Source organism: Anolis sagrei, chromosome 4 (assembly GCF_037176765.1).
Source record: "Anolis sagrei isolate rAnoSag1 chromosome 4, rAnoSag1.mat, whole genome shotgun sequence".
Lineage (NCBI taxonomy): Eukaryota > Metazoa > Chordata > Lepidosauria > Squamata > Dactyloidae > Anolis > Anolis sagrei.
In genome coordinates, this window is record NC_090024.1 from 2,068,129 (window position 1) to 2,085,621 (window position 17,493).

General features: G+C 48.5%; 1 protein-coding gene across 1 annotated transcript; it reads left to right on the forward strand.

Moving 5' to 3' along the window:
• Positions 1 to 625: 625 nt before the first annotated feature.
• Positions 626 to 13,082, forward strand: CYC1 (cytochrome c1). The gene is made up of 7 exons (XM_060776034.2): positions 626 to 799; positions 3,538 to 3,731; positions 7,631 to 7,757; positions 7,916 to 8,073; positions 8,989 to 9,149; positions 12,259 to 12,359; positions 12,748 to 13,082. The coding sequence occupies exons 1-7, from the start codon at positions 701 to 703 to the stop codon at positions 12,850 to 12,852; spliced, it is 945 nt and encodes a 314-aa protein (XP_060632017.2). The 5' UTR covers positions 626 to 700; the 3' UTR covers positions 12,853 to 13,082.
• Positions 13,083 to 17,493: the final 4,411 nt, after the last annotated feature.

Consider the following 17,493-nt stretch of genomic DNA (forward strand, 5'->3'; position numbering starts at 1 on the left):
CACTCTGGGGCAGAGAGTTCCACTGCTGAACGGCTCTCAAAGTCAGGAAGTTCATGTTAAGATGGAATCTCCTCTCTTGTATTTTGAAGCCACTGTTCCCTTGCGTCCTAGTCTCCAAGGAAGCAGAAAACAAGCTTGCTCCCTCCTCCTCCCTGTGGCTTCTTCTCACATATTTATACATGGCTATCATCATATCTCCTCTCAGCCTTCTCTTCTTCAGGCTAAACATGCCCAGCTCCTTAAGCCGCTCCTCATAGGGCTTGTTCTCCAGATCCTTGATGCAGGCGAAATGTCAGGAAAGAATGCCTCTAGAACATGGCCATATAGCCCAAAAAAACCTACAACAACCCAGTGATTCCGGCCATGAAAGCCTTCAACAATACACATATACACAGACTGGGCTGCAGCGACGTGTGGCAGGGGACCGCTAGTAAAGAAAGTCAAAGCAGCAGGAGACCCTTTGGCATCCCATTGGGATCCAGGAAGTGTCGCCTTCCAGCAGCGGGAGCACCCTCTTGAGCCCTTTGGCGCTTCCGGGTTCGAATGGAAGCCGGTGTTGTGAGGGTGTGCTTCATAGAGGGGGACCGGAAGTAGCTTTTCACTCTCTCTGTCCGGGCCTCTCTATGGCTGCGAGGAGACCGGAAGTGACGCGTGCCTCTTTGGCTACTTCCGCCGGACGGGCCGGCAGGCTCCCTGCAAGATGGCGGCGGCTGTGGCGGCGGCGATGGCGGCGCGGAGCTTGGCACGTTCCCGGGGGGCCCTGCTCAGCCCGTGCCCGGCCGGGGGCCCTCGCGCTCGGGTAAGGCAGCAGCCCCCGGTCTCCGGGGCAGAAAGCCCGCCTCGCTTGGGCCTCCGCCCGGCGGCCGGGCCCAAGGTCACCCCGACACGGGAAGGGTCACCGCCGCTCTCCTCAGCCGAGTGGGGCCTTGGAGGGGGGCGCTCCACCGGAAGTAGGCCCCACACCCGCTCCCTCCCGCCTCGACCTCCCTTTGGGCCGGGCTTCTCAAGGGAAGGGCCTCCTGTGGATCCAGGAGAGACCCGGCCTGCAGATCCCTTCAGCCCCGCCTCGGGATGAGCAGAGCAGGCCTCCTTCCGCCCTTGTTTTGAATATTGGGAAACCCTATATGGTTATATAAGAACAGAAAGAGGGAGGGAAGGCTGGCCACAGCAACGTAAGCCGGGTACAACTAGTGTATGTGTGTGTGAATAATAATAATAATAATTATTATTATTATTGTTATTATTATTATTACTATTCAAACTACAAGAGAGGAGATTCCATTTGAACATGAGGAAGAACTTCCTGACTGTGAGAGCCGTTCAGCAGTGGAACTCTCTGCCCCGGAGTGTGGTGGAGGCTCCTTCTTTGGAAGCTTTGAAGCAGGGGCTGGATGGCCATCTGTCAGGGGTGATTTGAATGCAATATTCCTGCTTCTTGGCAGAATGGGGTTGGACTGGACGATGGCCCAGGAGGTCTCCTCCAACTCTGATTCTATAAGAACTTGCCATCTGTGAGAGCTGTTCAGCAGTGGAACTCTCTGTCTCGGATTGAGGTGGAGGCTTCTTCTTAGAATCCTAGAGTTGGAAGAGACCTCCTGGGCCATCATCCAGTCCAACCCCACTCTTCGAAGAAGCAGGAAAATTGCATTCAAAGCACCCCTGACAGATGGCCATCCAGCCTCTGTTTAAAAGCTTCCAAAGAAGGAGCCTCCACCACACTCCCTCCAGGGCAGAGAGTTCCACTGCTGAACGGCTCTCACAGTCAGGAAGTTCTTCCTCGTGTTCAGATGGAATCTCCTCTCTTGTAGGTTGAAGCCATTGTTCCATTGCATCCTCATCACTAGAGAAGCAGAAAACAAGCTTGCTCCCTCCTCCTCCCTGTGGCTTCCTCTCACATATTTATACATGGCTATCATATCTCCTCTCAGCCTTCTCTTCTTCAGGCTAAACATGCCCAGCTCCTTAAGCCGCTCCTCATAGGGCTTGTTCTCCAGACCCTTGATCCTTTGAGTCGCCCTCCTCTGGACACATTCCAGCTTAGAGTCAATATTGTGGTGCCCGGAATTGGACACAATATTCCAGGTGTGGTCTAACCAAAGCAGAATAGAGCATGGGGAGCAGGACTTCCCTAGATCTAGACACCAGGCTCCTCTTGATGCAGGCCAAAATCCCACTGGCTTTTTTTGCCGCCACATCACATTCCTGGCTCATGTTTACCTTCCTCCCCACAAGTACCCCAAGATCTTTTTCACACGTCCTGCTCTCGAGCCAGGCTCATCATCCCGCATTCTGTCTCTTTGCATTTCGTCTTTTCTGCCTAAGTGGATAGATCTTGCAAATCTGAAAGAACTATTATTATTATTGAAAAAGAGAGAAGGGAATGTTTTGCAAAGGAAAAGGAGGGGGAGACAAGCCCTTGCAAGCCAGGAAGATAGGTAGGCATTTTCCCCTGCAAGCCTTTGCAATCCCAATGTACCTATGTATTTCCTGTCCTGGCCCCTGTTCAAAAGATTCTGCCTCACTTTCTATCCCTGTAAGAACTGGATTTTGGAAAAATTTCACTTGTGGAAGAAACAAGGGCTGGGATAAAGCTTCAGTGGAGACCCATTTCCCCCTGATAATAATAACTCTTCCAGGAGTGGATTTCCCTTCCTTCCGAGGGGAAGATTCCTCTCACTTCCTGTTCTCTCAACCCTGTTCTTAACTATGAGTCATTTATAAGTCGTATGTTTGTAACTTGGGGACTGCCTGTATTTGGATGAAGTTATTTAGAATCCAAAGGCCTAAACTGGCACCCAAACCAAACTAAGTTTATCACTTTATTTTATGGTTCATGCAATTAAATCCTACCTCATCCTTGGCCCCCCTCCCTGGTTTTTACACTGTCCTATCTCCCAGTGCTTTAAAATTGTATCCTTGACTAGCTGTCCCCTGCCATGTGTTGCTGTAGCCCAGTCTGTATATATGTGTTTTGTGTGTGTATATTTGTGTATATGTGTATACATGTGGTTTTGCGTATGCATTGTAATGTATTTTTGTTTTCTGGCTTTTAAAGTCTCTTCTGCTGTGTTTTTCAGTGTTTTTATGAATGATGGTCACTTGTTGGCCTGATAGGTGTCTTGTGTCCAAATTTGGTGCCAATTCATCCAGTGGTTTTGAGTTATGTTAATCCCACAAACAAACATTACATTTTATTTATATAGATTTTGGCCCTGCCCAGTGTGATCATCTGTGTTTTAATGTTTGATTTTATGCTGCTGTGTTGTTTACTTATATTGGTTTTGTATCTTATGCAATTTATTTTCTGATTTTTTTGTTGTTGTGTTTTTGTGTTTATATTGTGTTTTACTGTATTGATGGGCGTGGCCTTATGTAAGCCGCCCCGAGTCCCCTTGGGGGGAGATGGAAGCGGGGTATAAATAAAGTATTATTATTATTATTATTATTATTATTATTATTATTTGGTGGGCATTTCAAAACCGCTGTTGCCATCTGGGCTGCCTCTCACCTGGATCTGATTCCATTTTCCATTTGCAGGCCAGCATGGCATCTCTGGCGGGTCTCTCACGAGGCAAGAAGGTGGTCCTGAAAGTGCTGGGAGTCTTGACGGCCGGAGGGGCCGGCCTGGCTGTGGCCCTCCACTCAGCGGTCAGCGCAGGCGAACTGGAGCTGCACCCGCCCAGCTTTCCCTGGAGCCATGGCGGACCCCTCTCCGCCCTGGATCACAGCAGGTACTGGCGATCGAAAGGAACAGGTGGGGCGGGAGGCTTTGACCAGCCTCTGGGGCTGGCACGCAGGCATTGGGAATCTTCCTTGGCATCCCTGCCTTGCTCTGCTCACCTTATATCAGTGTTTCTCAACCTGGGGGTCGGGAGGGGGTGTCAGAGGGGTCGCCAAAGACCATCAGAAAACACAGTATGTGGGAAGTTTGAGCCAATTCTATTGTTGGTGGAGTTCAGAATGCTCTTTGATTGTAATGAACTGTAAAGCCCAGCAACCACAACTCCCAAATGTCAAGACCTATTTTCCCCAGGCTCCACCAGTGTTCACAGTTGGGCATATTGAGTATTTGTGCCAAGTTTGGTCCAGATCCACCATTGCATGAGTCCACAGTGCTCTCTGGATATAGGTGAACTACAAATCCCAAACTCAAGGTCAATGCCCATCAAACCCTTCCAGTGTTTTCTGTTATTCATGGGAGCCAAGTTTGGTTCAAATCCATCGCTGGTGGAGTTCAGAATGCTCTTTGATTATAAGTGAACTATAGATCCTTGGAACTACAACTCCCAAATTACAAAATGAGTCCTCCCCCAACCCCACTAGCATTCACATTTGGGTGTATTAGGTATTTGTGCCCAGTTTGGTCCAGTGAATGAAAATACATCCTGCATATCAGATATTTACATTATGATTTATGACTGTTATGAAGTAGCAACGAAAACAATGTTATGGTTGGGGGTCACCACCACATGAGGGACTGGATTAAGGGGTTACGGCATTAGGAAGGTTGAGAACCACTGCCTTATATGATTTTGATTTATCGTGGGGTTTTTTTGTACTGATATGTTGTATGTATTTTACTGTATTGTTACTGTGTTTTGGTTTTATTTTATTGTAATATGCTGAAGAAGAAAAATAATAATAATACTACTAAGAATAGACCTTCTTTTGGCCTCACATAAGCCTCCCCGAGTCCCCATTGGGGAGATGGTGGCGGGGTATTAAATAATAATAATAATTATTATTATTATTATTATTGAGTAATAAGAGTTGAAAGGGACTCCCCAAGGGCCATCCAGTTCCTGCTTCCAAACCTCTAGAGAAGGAGATTCCATTGCACTCCAAAGCAGCACTAGCAGGTTCCCTCCTCTGTTGACACTCTTTCCAATATGCAAAGCTGGCCCTCATCTCCCCTTCTCTCAGCCTTCTTTTCTCCAGGCTAAACATCCCCAACTCCCTCAACCATCCCTCAGAGAGTTTCCAGGCCTTGGACTATTTTGGTGGCCCTTCTCTGGATTTTATATTGCTGTGTTGTTTATTATATTGGTTTTTGCATTTTATGTTTTGTGTATACTCTGTGTATTGTGTTGATGGGTGTGGCCTCATGTAAGCCGCCCTGAGTCCCCCTGGGGGAGATAGAGCAGGGTATAAATAAAGTTGTATTATTATTATTACTATTATCATCATCTTCCAGCTGATCAGTCTTTTCTTACTTTGGTTGACCGCTTTGGCCCACCCAGACTTCTGTTTTCCTTCTCACAAAGGAAACAATCCTGGGAGTTGCAGTTTTTCGAGGCCTGTTGCCTCACTGAGCTGCAACTCCCAGAGTCCCAGAGCCTTGAGCCATGGCAGGTAGTTCATGTCAGATTGCATTAACACAGTGTTACACACAAGGTCTTTGGCCCTCTCTACCAAAAAGCGCTGTTGCCCCGCCAGGCTGCAATTCCCAGGATTCCACAGCATTGAGCCATAGAATAATAATAATAGTAATAATTATAATTATAATATTTTATTTGTATCTTGCTACCATCTCCCCAAGGAACTCGGTGCGGCTTACATGAGGCAGAGCCCAAACACAACATTACAAGCAATAATAACAACAATACAAGCAATTAAAACACATAGACAATAAGAAACAACATTATCAATAAGACAACACATAATTATTAACAGTGGGAAGGCCAAATGTTAGGTTAAAATTGGAAATTAGAAGCCAAAGTGGTTCCAAGCTGTATCAATTCTGTAGTGTAGATGCCATTGCATCCCAAGCCCAGGGCAGTTTGCACCCAGGAGTCACACATGTTGCTCTGAGATCTCATGGAGGAGAGCGTGCTGTCTGTACCTGGATGCAATGAAAAAGTAAAAATGGTTTTGTGGTTCTATATCTGAAAGAAGGGAGCACAGGTCACCCTTCTGGATCCGATGAAACATGGAGGTCCGTGAGGGAAACATCCATCCTCTTCTCCTGGCTCCAGCACGCGCACACACACACAGATCATAGCAGCCCAGTTGGGGGGCTGGAACCTGCCTTCTTGTGGGCGAAGGAACATGGAGCTGTGGGTAGCACATCCCATTCTGCCTTCACAGTTTGGGTCCCAGCTGATGCTCCAACTGGTGTTTCCCCACAGTAGAAAGAGAAGAGGGGCTGGCATTTATTGTCTTGCTGCATCTGAATGTCTGTGTTTGCTTTGGTTGCGTGTGTTGTATCTGTTGTGATTCATCTTATTTATTTAAAACATTTATATTCTGCCCTTCTCACCCCGCTGGGGACTCAGGGCAGAGCACAACACACACACACACACATATATATGGCAAACATTCAATGCCAGGACATAAAACCATAAATATACACAAACATTAAAATCACTTATATCCACTTTAAAATCAGTTGCTTAAAAACCATCTCAGGTTGCATGTGTTGTGTCTGTTGTGAGCCGTCTTTCAAGGATTGTACCCTAAAAGATGGGAATGTCGGTGTTTGCTTTGGTTGCGTGTGTTGTATCTGTTGTGATTCATCTTATTTATTTACTTATTTAAAACATTTATATTCCACCCTTCTCACCCCGCTGGGCACAACACACACACACACACACACATATATACATATACAGCAAACATTCAATGCCGGGACATAAAACCATCAATATACACAAACATTAAAATCACTTATATCCACTTTAAAATCAGTTGCTTTAAAACCATCTTAGGACAGCATTCTATTATTGCTCATTGCTATGCCCCAAAGGCTTGGCCCCACAGCAAGGTCTTACACATCCTTCTGAAGTACAGAAGGGAGGGGGCTGATCTAATATTGCCAGGAAGGGAGTTCTGTAACTGGGGGGCAATCACTGAGAAGGCCCTGTCTCTCATCCCCGCCAAACGCGCCTGTGATGGTGGTGGGACCGAGAGCAGGGCCTCCCCAGAAGATATTCGTTTCCGCAGTGGTTCGTAAAGGGAGATGCGTTCAAACAAGTAAACTGGGCCGGGGCCGTTTAGGACTTGATAGGCCAAAGCCAGCACTTTGAATTGTGCCCGGTAGCAAACTGGCAGCCAGTGGAGCTGGCGTAACATGGGAGTGGTGTGCTCCCTGTATGCCGCCCCAGTTGTTAACCTGGCTGATTCTTGCTGGACTATTTGAAGCTTCTTCACCATTTTTAAAATTTTAATCATTACATTTGGCCCTGCCACAGGTTTTTAAATGTGTCGTGATATTATTGTTATTGTTTTGCTTTGTTATGAGTTATTTATTGTTGTATTGTTGTTGTGTTTTATTGTTTTATTTGGGCTCAGCCTCTTGTAAGCTGCACGAAGTCCTGTGGGAGATGGTAGCAGGGTATAAATAAAGGTTTATTATTATTATTATTATTATTATTATTCTAAACTGCCTTCAAAGGCAGCTCCACGTAGGGTGCGTTGCAGTAGTCTATCCTGGATCTTCCAAGGATTGTACTCTGAAAGATGGGAGGATAATTTTGGGCTGCCTGGTTATTGCATTGTGGCTCCCAGCATTCCTTAATATTGGCTCTGCTGGGAGTTGCAGTCCCAGACTGCCTTTGGGGCCACATTTTCTCACCTTCAATGGGGAAAAGCATTAAGGAGGTCTCATAAGCTGACCCTGGTGTCTCTGCAGCGTCCGGCGTGGTTACCAGGTGTACAGGCAGGTGTGCTCCGCCTGCCACAGCATGGAGTACCTGGCCTTCCGCAACCTCGTTGGCGTTTCACACACAGAGTCCGAAGCCAAGGCCCTGGCGGAGGAGGTAGGCTGGGTTCTGCTCAATGGGGGACCCCAAGAGGGTGGGAGAGGGGTCCCCCTTCACCCTGCCACTGGGAGAGTTGAAGGGACAAGATGGGCGGCCACAAGGTGTTTCTGCCTCGGGATGGCCTTGGCTGACCTCTGGCCTCTCTCCCGCTTCAGGTGGAGGTGCAGGACGGCCCAGACGAGAACGGGGAGATGTTCATGCGCCCCGGGAAGCTCTCGGACTATTTCCCCAAGCCCTACCCCAACCCTGAAGCGGCCCGGGCAGCCAACAACGGTGCCCTCCCTCCGGATCTCAGCTACATCGTCAACGCCAGGTAATGGGGCCCAAAGGAGAGTGTGTTGCAGGGAGGCTAATGGAGCTGGACAATGGGCCTCCCTCCCTCTGGTCTGTTGGGAAAATGCTCCAGGAGCAGATCAGGTTGGACACGTTGGCAGCCTTGATCCGTAGAATCATAGAATCAGAAGAGACCCCAAGGAAGGCCTGGTCCAGCCCCCTTCAGACACCATCCAAGTGTCAGGAGTCAATTTCTGACATCATGAAGACATCACAAATTCCCTCTGTGACATCCTGACCTAATCATCCTGGCTCAGTTATCTCTGTGACATTTTGAAGCCAGCAGAGGACGCTGGAAACTTTGTATTGGAACTTGTGAAACAAGTTCTAATAAGGAAACTGAGAATTGGGGGGAGATGGGCAGGAAAAGTGTATAAAAGGAAGTGGTGGAGGGGAAAAGTCAGTAGGGTCTTTCTTTGCTGCAGAGATACAAGCAATATATCCATTTCAAAGCAAAAACGGCTTGTGAGTGGTTATTTAATATTGCTATATTGATCCTACAGTCTTACACCAAGCCCTCCTGACAGAAGGCCACCCAACATCTGCTGAAAAGTCCCCAGAGAAGAAGGTTCTAAGATTATTAGGAATTCCAACATGTTAGAATCATAGAATCTTAGAATCCTGGAGTTGGATGAGGCCTCAAAAGGTCACCAACCTTCTTCTGCTAGGCAGGAAGACACAATCCAAGCCCTCCTCAGAGATGGCCACTCAGCCTCTGCTTGAAATCCTCCCGAGAAGGAGGCTCCAATGGGCTCCCATTCAGCATATTCCATGGCTGAGCAGCTCTTGACTGTCAGAACCTTCTTCCTCAAGTCCAGGTGGAATCTCCATTGGATGGCCCTCCTCTGGTCACCTATCTTGACCCTCTCTCTCTCTGCCTTCCCTTGCTTTCCAGGCACGGAGGTGAGGACTATGTGTTCTCCCTCCTCACTGGCTACTGCGATCCGCCGGGTGGTATAAGCTTGCGGGAGGGCCTCTACTACAACCCCTACTTCCCTGGAGAAGCCATCGGCATGGCACCCCCCATCTACAACGAGATCCTGGAGTTTGAGGATGGTAAGTGGGAGCGAATGAGGGAAGGAGGGAGGAGAGAATGAAGCACCTACCCTTGTATCGATAGGGCACGGAGGGAACCTATGGGGCAGGCCTGCTCTTCTGTTTTCTCCCTCTGTTTCCTAGATCTATGTATCTCAGGGTGTCTTTGTCTCCTTTCTGCATGAGGAAGTCACTTCCCCTTCTTCCCAGAAGTCTTTATTGCCCTTTTGTTTGAGAAGGGAGCACCATGAGGCCCCTCTCTGCCTGACCCAGAGACACAAAAGTCAGCCTCAGAGACTCTTCTGCTGAGGCTTGGGAGCTTCCTTTTGTCCATCTTCTCCTTTATACACAAAGCAGAAGTCACTTCCCTATCTCAAACGAAAGTGGTAATGTATTGTCGAAGGCTTTCATGGCCAGAATCACTGGGTTGTAGGTTTTTTCAGAACTCTTGTCTGTTTGAGCTAGGTGGGAATGTTTCAACTGACCACCTTGATGAGCATTTGATGGCCTGGCAGTGCCTGGGGCAATCTTTTGTTGAGAGGTGATTAGATGTCCTTGATTGTTTCCTCTCTATTGTTTTGCTGTTGTAATTTTAGAGTTTCTTTTAATACTGAACAAAACCTGGTTACCAGTATTAAAAAAACTCTAAAATTACAACAGCTAAACAACAGAAAGGAAACAATCAAGGACATCTATTGAGCTCTCAACATGTTGTGACTCAGCTTGACTCTGAGTTTGAAGCTGAGGAAGCTGAGCTGTTTGGGCCTTCTGAGCCTGACTTTGGCCTGCAGGATGACGAGGAGGCTGATGGGTTATAGATTCCTGTACATGTTTCAGACGGGGTTAATAGTGTGGCTGCTGAAGGAGAAACAGCAAGTCAGTTCTCAGGGGAAAGGAATGTTCCTGCAGTTAGAGAGACTGATAGCGAGAGTGAAATCCCACACGGCCAGGTGGAGGATCCGTCCCAGCTGGACCCAGATAAGGGGGTTGCATAGCCTTGCAGATAATGAATTAATGAGCAGACAAGATCGTTTGCAATTAAGGCTTCAGAGAAGCACTCACTTGGCCAGCAAACGAGAAGCCAAAGGTCAACGCAATGCTTTCATGTTCGCAAAGGGTATTTAGTCTTGTAGCTGACAGGCAGTTGTTGTCAGTTCAATATTGCTCTTCCCATGTTAACTTCTGGGGATTTTCCTTGGTTTTTTGCAGCTCTCTTCTGGCTTCCTGAGTCTGAGATTTGGGTCTTGTTTTCAACTGTTTACCATGGACTCTTGTTTGACTATTGCTAAAGCATTATGCTTCATGTTTTTGCCTTTGGATCTTGGGAACTTTGCCTTTACATTTAAGTCTCTGTTTTGCCTATGGAATTATTGCATTTCTATTTCTTTGTTTTGATTTTGCTTTTTTCAATAAACTACACAAACCTACAGCTTTGGTGTGGTGATGTCTGGAGCAAGGTGGATACTATCCAGAGTTGCAACACAACAAAAGATTGCCCCAGGCACTGCCAGGCCAACAAATGCTAACCAAGGTGGTCAGTTGACTCCAGCAGACAAGAGTCCTTTGTCCCACCCTGCTCATTCCACAGATATATAAACCCTTTTGCCTAGTTCCAACAGACCTCACTACCTCTGAGGATGCTTGCCATAGATGCAGGCGAAACTTCAGGAGAGAATGCCTCTAGAACATGGCCATACTGCCCGAAAAAACCTACAACAACCCAGAAAGGGGTAATAAAGCATGCTATTAAGGCGTCCTTTGGGAAGAAGGGGGAGTCTTTCAAATCCTATCTGTAACTGGATTGATATGCAAAGTACCTGCATTCTGAATACATGGAAGTTTGTGAGTAAACCAGCTATGTTACTTTTTTTTTTTTTTTGGCTGTGTTTTTCTGAATGATTGTGGTGCATGTGGACTAGATGGCCCATTTGTTCCCATCTACTTCTAATACTTTAATACTCTATGACTCATGGGAACTACTGTCCAACAGCATCTGGAAGCCAACACTTCTATGGGCTAGACCAATTCTTTGTGTAAATCAATGCAATTGACATAAGTGTTAGCTTACTATTTAGCTGTTGATTCAGGTGGTCATCTAATCACCTCTCAACAAAAGTTTGCTCCAGGCACTGTCAGGCCATTATATGCTAATCAAGGTGGTCAGTTGAAACATTCACACCTAGCTCCAGCAGACAAGAGTCCTTTGTCCCACCCTGCTCTTTCCACAGATATATAAACCCTTTTTCCTAGTTCCAACAGACCTCACAACCTCTGAGGATGCTTGCCATAGATGCAGGCGAAACGTCAGGAGAGAATGCCTCTAGACCATGGCCATACAGCCTGAAAAAACCTACAACAACCCAGTGATTCTGGCCATGAAAGCCTTCGACAATACACTTCCCCTTCTTCCCAGAAGTCTTTATTGCCCTTTTGTTTGAGAAGGGAGCACCACGAGGCCCCTCCCTGCCTCAAGGTGCCTGACCCAGAGACACAAAAGTCAGCCTCAGGGACTCTTCTGCTGAGGCTCAGGAGCTTCCTTTTGTCCATTTTCTCCTTTATACACAATGCAGAAGTCACTTTCCCATCTCAAATGAAAAGGGTAATGTATTGTCGAAGGTTACTGGGTTGTTGTAGGTTTTTTTGGGCTATATGGCCATGTTCTAGAGGCATTCTCTCCTGACGTTTCGCCTGCATCTGTGGCAAGCATCCTCAGAGGTAGTGAGGTCTGTTGGAACTAGGAAAATTGGGTTTATATATCTGTGGAATAATGTCCAGAGTGGGAGAAAGAACTCTTGTCTGCTGGAGCTAGTTGTGAATGTTTCAACTGACAACCTTCATTAGCATTTGATGGCCTGGCAGTGCCTGGGGCAATCTTTTGTTGAGAGGTGATTAGATGTCCTTGATTGTTTCCTCTCTATTGTTTTGCTGTTGTAATTTTAGAGTTTTTTAATACTGGTAGCCAGATTTTGTTCTTCTCAGGGAGATTCCTGGTTTTCCCAAAGGGTAATGAATGCCATTTCCTAAAAGGTTATGTCGTATTTTTTTCCAAAAAAAAGGGAGTGCAACTATTATGTGATGAAATACACTATTCCTCCATGCTGACCCCAGTGTATGCTCGCATGTTCTGCAGGTACCCCGGCCACCATGTCCCAGATCGCCAAGGATGTTTGCACCTTCTTGCGATGGGCGGCGGAGCCGGAGCATGATCACCGCAAGCGGATGGGCCTGAAGGTCAGTCTCCTCTTGCCTTGGGAGAAAGGGGGGGGGGGTCCCTAGTTGGGTCCTTTGGGTGTTTTGGACTCCAACTCACCCCATTCCTAACAGTCTCAGGCCCTATCCTTTTCCCCTTCTGCCGCTTAAGCTCCAATTCTTTTGACAGATGGATAGTACTGAATGGCAGAAGGGATCCCATCAGGTCCGCTGGCTTTGTATTGGCCCATGGCTAGTTTAGTGAAGTCTGAAGCATTCTGTGCTTAAGTGGTTGAAGGGTAAAAGGAAAGGGCCTGAGGCTGTTAGGAATGGTGGGAGTTGGAGTCCAAAACACCTGGAGGGAGGCCCAAGTTGGCCCACTGTCCTGTCCACCATCATGACCTCTCCTCTGTCTTTGACCCCAAAACAGGTGCTGCTGATCGGGGGCCTCCTTGTGCCTCTCACCTACTACTTGAAACGGCACAAGTGGTCCGTCCTCAAGAGCAGGAAGATCGCCTACCGGCCACCCAAGTGACCCGCACAACAGAGGTCAAGGACCTCTCCCTGATGCTGAGGGGCGGCCCCTGCCCTCTCCTGCCCTAGGAATGTATGCGCAGGCGGGCAGGAGGGGCGGGCGCCCCCCTCTCTGCATTGGCTGTTATTTAACACGTTTCCATCCGGTCCGTCACCCACCGAGTCTTGGGAAGCGGACCCTGGGAGTCGCGGGGGTGGCGGGCACCCAATAAATGCGCTTCTTCAACCAGACAGGACTCTGTGATCCATGCCCAAGTCCAATGTGTGTGTGTGTTTGCTAGGGAATGGTTGCTGTGAATTTCTCTGAGGAGCAGCTGAGGTTCAAATGAGAGGAAAACAGCAGTGGAACTCAGACTGTGGTGGTGGCTTTTGAACACAGGCTGGATGGCCATCTGTTGGGAGTGCTTTGAATACAATTTTCCTACTTCTTGGCAGAATGGGGTTGGACTGGATGGCCCACCAGGTCTCTTCCAACTTGAGGATTCTATGAAAAGAGATTCCACCTAAACATTAGGAAGAACCTCCTGTCAGTAAGGGCTGATGAACACAGGAACATGTTGCTTTGGATTCCAGTGGAGGCTTTCTCTGGAGGTTTTAAAGCCAAGACCAGTTGGCTCTTTGTTGGGAGGGCTCTGATTGTGCCTGGCAGAAGGAGGTTGGGCTGGATGACCTTTGGGGGACCCATCACTGGCTGAATATAGATTCTTGGAGTCTGATAGATTTCCCTTCTCTGGAGGTTTGTAACCAGAGGCTGGATGGCCATCTATTGGGAAGGCTCTGATTGTGTCTTGCTGTCTGGCAGAAGGGAGGGGGTGGACTGTATGACCTTTGGGGGGTCCCTTCCACCTCTGGTTGAATCTAGATTATCTGGGAGTGTGATCTATTCCCTTTTCCCTGGAGGTTTGTAACCAGAGGCTGAATGGCCATCTGTTGGGAGGGCTCTGATTGTGTCTTGCTGCCTGACAGAAAGGGGTGGACTGGATGACCTTTGGGGGTTTCTTCCACCTCTGGCTGAATATAGATGATTGGAGTTTGGTAGATTCCCCTTCCCTGGAGGTTGGTAACCAGAGGCTGGATGGCCATCTGTTGGGAGGGCTCTGATTGTGTCTTGCTGCCTGGCAGAAGGGGGGGGTAGACTAGAAGTCCTTTGGGGGTCCCTTTCACCTTGTGCCAGCTGAACTGCTGATCTGAAGACCTGAAGATCAGCAATTTGAATCCACGAGATGGGATGATGGGCTCCCGTCTGTCAGGTCCAGCTTCTCATGAGGGACATGAGAGAAGCCACCCACTGGTTGGTAACACAGCCAAGCGTCCACTGGGCAACGTCCTTGTAGACAGCCAGTTCTCTCACACCAGAGGTGACTTGCAGTATGTTCTCAATTCGCTTCTGCCACAATAAAAAAAATCTGGGAGTCTGATGGAGTCCCCTTCCCTGGAGGTTTGTAACCAGAGGCTGGATGACCATCTGTTGGAATGGCTTCAATTGTGTCTTGCTGCCTGTCAGAAGCAAGTAAGTGGACTGGATGACCTTTGGGAGTCCCTTTCACCTATGAGGTGAATCTAGATCGAGTCCCCTTCCTTGGAGGTTTGTAACCAGAGGCTGGATGACCATCTGTTGGAGGCGCTTTGATTGTGTCTTGCTGTCTAGCAGAAGTGGGGGTAGACTGGATGACCTTTGGGGGCCCCTTTCACCTCGGGTTGAATATAGATTATTGGAGTTCGATAGATTCCTCTTTCCTGGAGGTTTGTAACCAGAGGCTGGATGACCATCTGTTGGGAGGACTCAGATTGTGCCTGGGAGAAGGGGGTTGGACTGGATGACCTTTGGGGGTCCCTTCCACCTCGGGTTGAATATAGATTATTAGAGTTCGATATATTCCCCTTTCCTGGAGGTTTGTAACCAGAGGATGGATGACAATCTGTTAGGAGGGCTCTGATTGTGCCTGGCAGAAGGAGGTTGGACTGGATGGCCTTTGTGGGGTCCCTTGAACCTCTGGTTGAATCTAGATTATCTGGGAGTCTGATCGAGTCCCCTTCCCTGGAGGTTTGTAACCAGAGGCTGGATGACCATCTGTTGGAGGCACTTTGTGTCTTGCTGTCTATCAGAAGTGGGGGTGGACTGGATGGCCTTTGTGGGGGTCCCCTTAACCTCTAGTTGAATCTATATTATCTGGGAGTCTGATCAAGTCTCCTTCCCTGGAGGTTTCCAAGCAGAGGCTGGATGGCTATCTTGCGGCCTGGCCGGAGGGGGATGGACTGGATAACCTTTGGGGGTCCCTTCCACCTCTGGTTGAATATAGATTCCCCTTCCCTGGAGGTTTGTAACCAGATACTAGTTGGCCATCTGTTGGAAGGGCTTTGATTGGGTCTTGCTGCCTGGCAGAAGGGGATGGGTGGGTTGGATGACCTTTGGGGGGGGGGTCCCTTCCACCTCTGGTTGAATCTAGATTATCTGGGAGTGTGATTGAGCCCCTTTCCCTGGAGGTTTGTAACCAGAGGCTGGATGACCATCTGTTGGAAGGGTTCTGATTGTGCCTGGCAGAAGGAGGTTGAACTGGATGGCCTTTGGGGGTCACTTTAACCTCTGTGCTGAATCTAGATTACTGGGAGTCTGATACAGAATCCCCTTCCCTGGAGGTTTTCAAGCAGAGGCTGGATGACCATCTGTTGGAGGCGCTTTTATTGTGTCTTGCTGCCTGGCAGAAGTGGGGGTGGACTGGATGGCCTTTGTGGGGTCCCCTTGAACCTCTGGTTGAATCTAGATTATCGGGGAGTCTGATTGAGTCTTCTTCCCTGGAGGTTTCCAAGCAGAGGCTGGATGGCCATCTGTTGGAAGGGCTTTGATTGTGTCTTGTTGCCTGGCAGAAGGGGGGTGGGTGGGCTGGATGACCTTTGGGGGTCCCTTGAACCTCTGGTTGAATCTAGATTATCTGGGAGTCTGATACAGAATCCCCTTCCCTGGAGGTTTGTAACCAGAGGCTGGATGACCATCTGTTGGGAGGACTCCTGATTGTGCCTGGCAGAAGGAGGTTGGACTGGATGGCCTTTGTGGGGTCCCTTGAACCTCTGGTTGAATCTAGATTATCTGGGAGTCTGATTGAGTCCCCTCCCCTGGAGGTTTGAAACCAGAGGCTGGATGACTATCTATTGGAAGGGCTTTGATTGTGTCTTACTGCCTGACAGAAGTGGGGGTGGACTGGATGACCTTTGGAGGTCCCTTCCACCTCTGGTTGAATATAGATTGGAGTTTGATAGATTCCCCTTTCCTGGAGGTTTGCAACTGGAGGCTGGATGACCATCTTTTGGAGGCGCTTTGATTGTGTCTTGCTGCCTGGCAGAAGCAGGGGTGGACTGGATTGCCTTTGGGGGTTTTCAAGCAGAGGCTGGATGGCCATCTGTTGAAAGGGCTATGATTGTGTCTTGCTGCCTGGCAAGAGGAGGGCTGTGTGGACCAGATGACTTGGGACGGGGTCCCTTCCACCTGTGGTTGAATATAGATTGCCCTTCCCTGGAGGTTTGTAACCAGAGACTAGATGGCCATCTGTTGGAAGGGCTTTGATTGTGTCTTGCTGCCTGGTAGAAGCAGGGTGGTGGCCTTGATGACCTTTGGGGGTCCCTTTCACCTCTGGTGAATCTAGATTATCTGGGAGTCTTATCGACTCCCCTTCCCTGGAGGTTTGTAGTCAGAGGCTGGATGACCATCTGTTGGAGGCGCTTTTATTGTGTCTTGCTGCCTGGCAGAAGCAGGGAGGTGGACTGGATGACCTTTGGGGGTACCTTTCACCTCTGAGGTGAATATAGATCATCTGGGAGTCTGCTACAGAACCCCCTTCCCTGGAGGTTTGTAACCAGAGGCTGGATGATCATGTATTGGAAGGCTTTGATTGTGTCTTGCTGCCTGGCAGAAAGGGGAGTGGAGTGGATTACCTTTGGGGGTCTCTTCCATTTCTCGTTGAATATAGAATATTGGAGTTCGATAGATTCCTCTTTCCTGGAGGTTTGTAACCAGAGGCTGGATGGCCATCTTTTGAGAGGTCTCTGATTGTGTCTTGCTGCCTGGCAGAAGGGGGGGGGGAATGGACTGGATGACCTTTGGGGGTCCCTACCACCTCTGGTTGAATATAGATTGGAGTTCGATAAATTCCTCTTCTCTGGAGGTTTGTAACCAGTGGCGGGATGGCCATCTGTTGGGAGGACTCTCATTGTGTCTTGCTGCCTGGCAGAAGGGGGTGGGCTGGATGACGTTTGGGGGGGGGGGGGTCCCTTCTCCCTTGGGTTGAATATAGATTATTAGAGTTTGATAGATTCCCCTTTTCTGGAGGTTTGTAACCAGTGGCTGGATGACCATCTGTTGGAGGCGCTTTTATTGTGTCTTGCTGCCTGGCAGAAGTGGGGATGGACTGGATGGCCTTTGTGGGGGTCCCCTTAACCTCTGGTTGAATCTATATTATCTGGGAGTGTGATCGACACCCCTTCCCTGGAGGTTTGTAACCAGAAGCTGGATGGCCATCTATTGGAAGCACTTTGATTGTGTCTTGCTGCCTGGCAGAAGGGGGAGGAGTGGACTGGATGACCTTTGGGACTTCCCTTGAACCTCTGGTTGAATCTAGATTATCTGAGAGTTTGATCTAGTCTCCTTCCC

Coding starts and splice junctions, on each gene's coding strand:
- CYC1 (XM_060776034.2), top strand. CDS start 701: ATGGCGGCGGCTGTGGCGGCGGCGATGGCGGCGCGGAGCTTGGCACGT. Junction 800..3,537: donor CCGGGGGCCCTCGCGCTCGG/GTAAGGCAGCAG, acceptor TTCCATTTGCAG/GCCAGCATGGCATCTCTGGC. Junction 3,732..7,630: donor TCCGCCCTGGATCACAGCAG/GTACTGGCGATC, acceptor GTGTCTCTGCAG/CGTCCGGCGTGGTTACCAGG.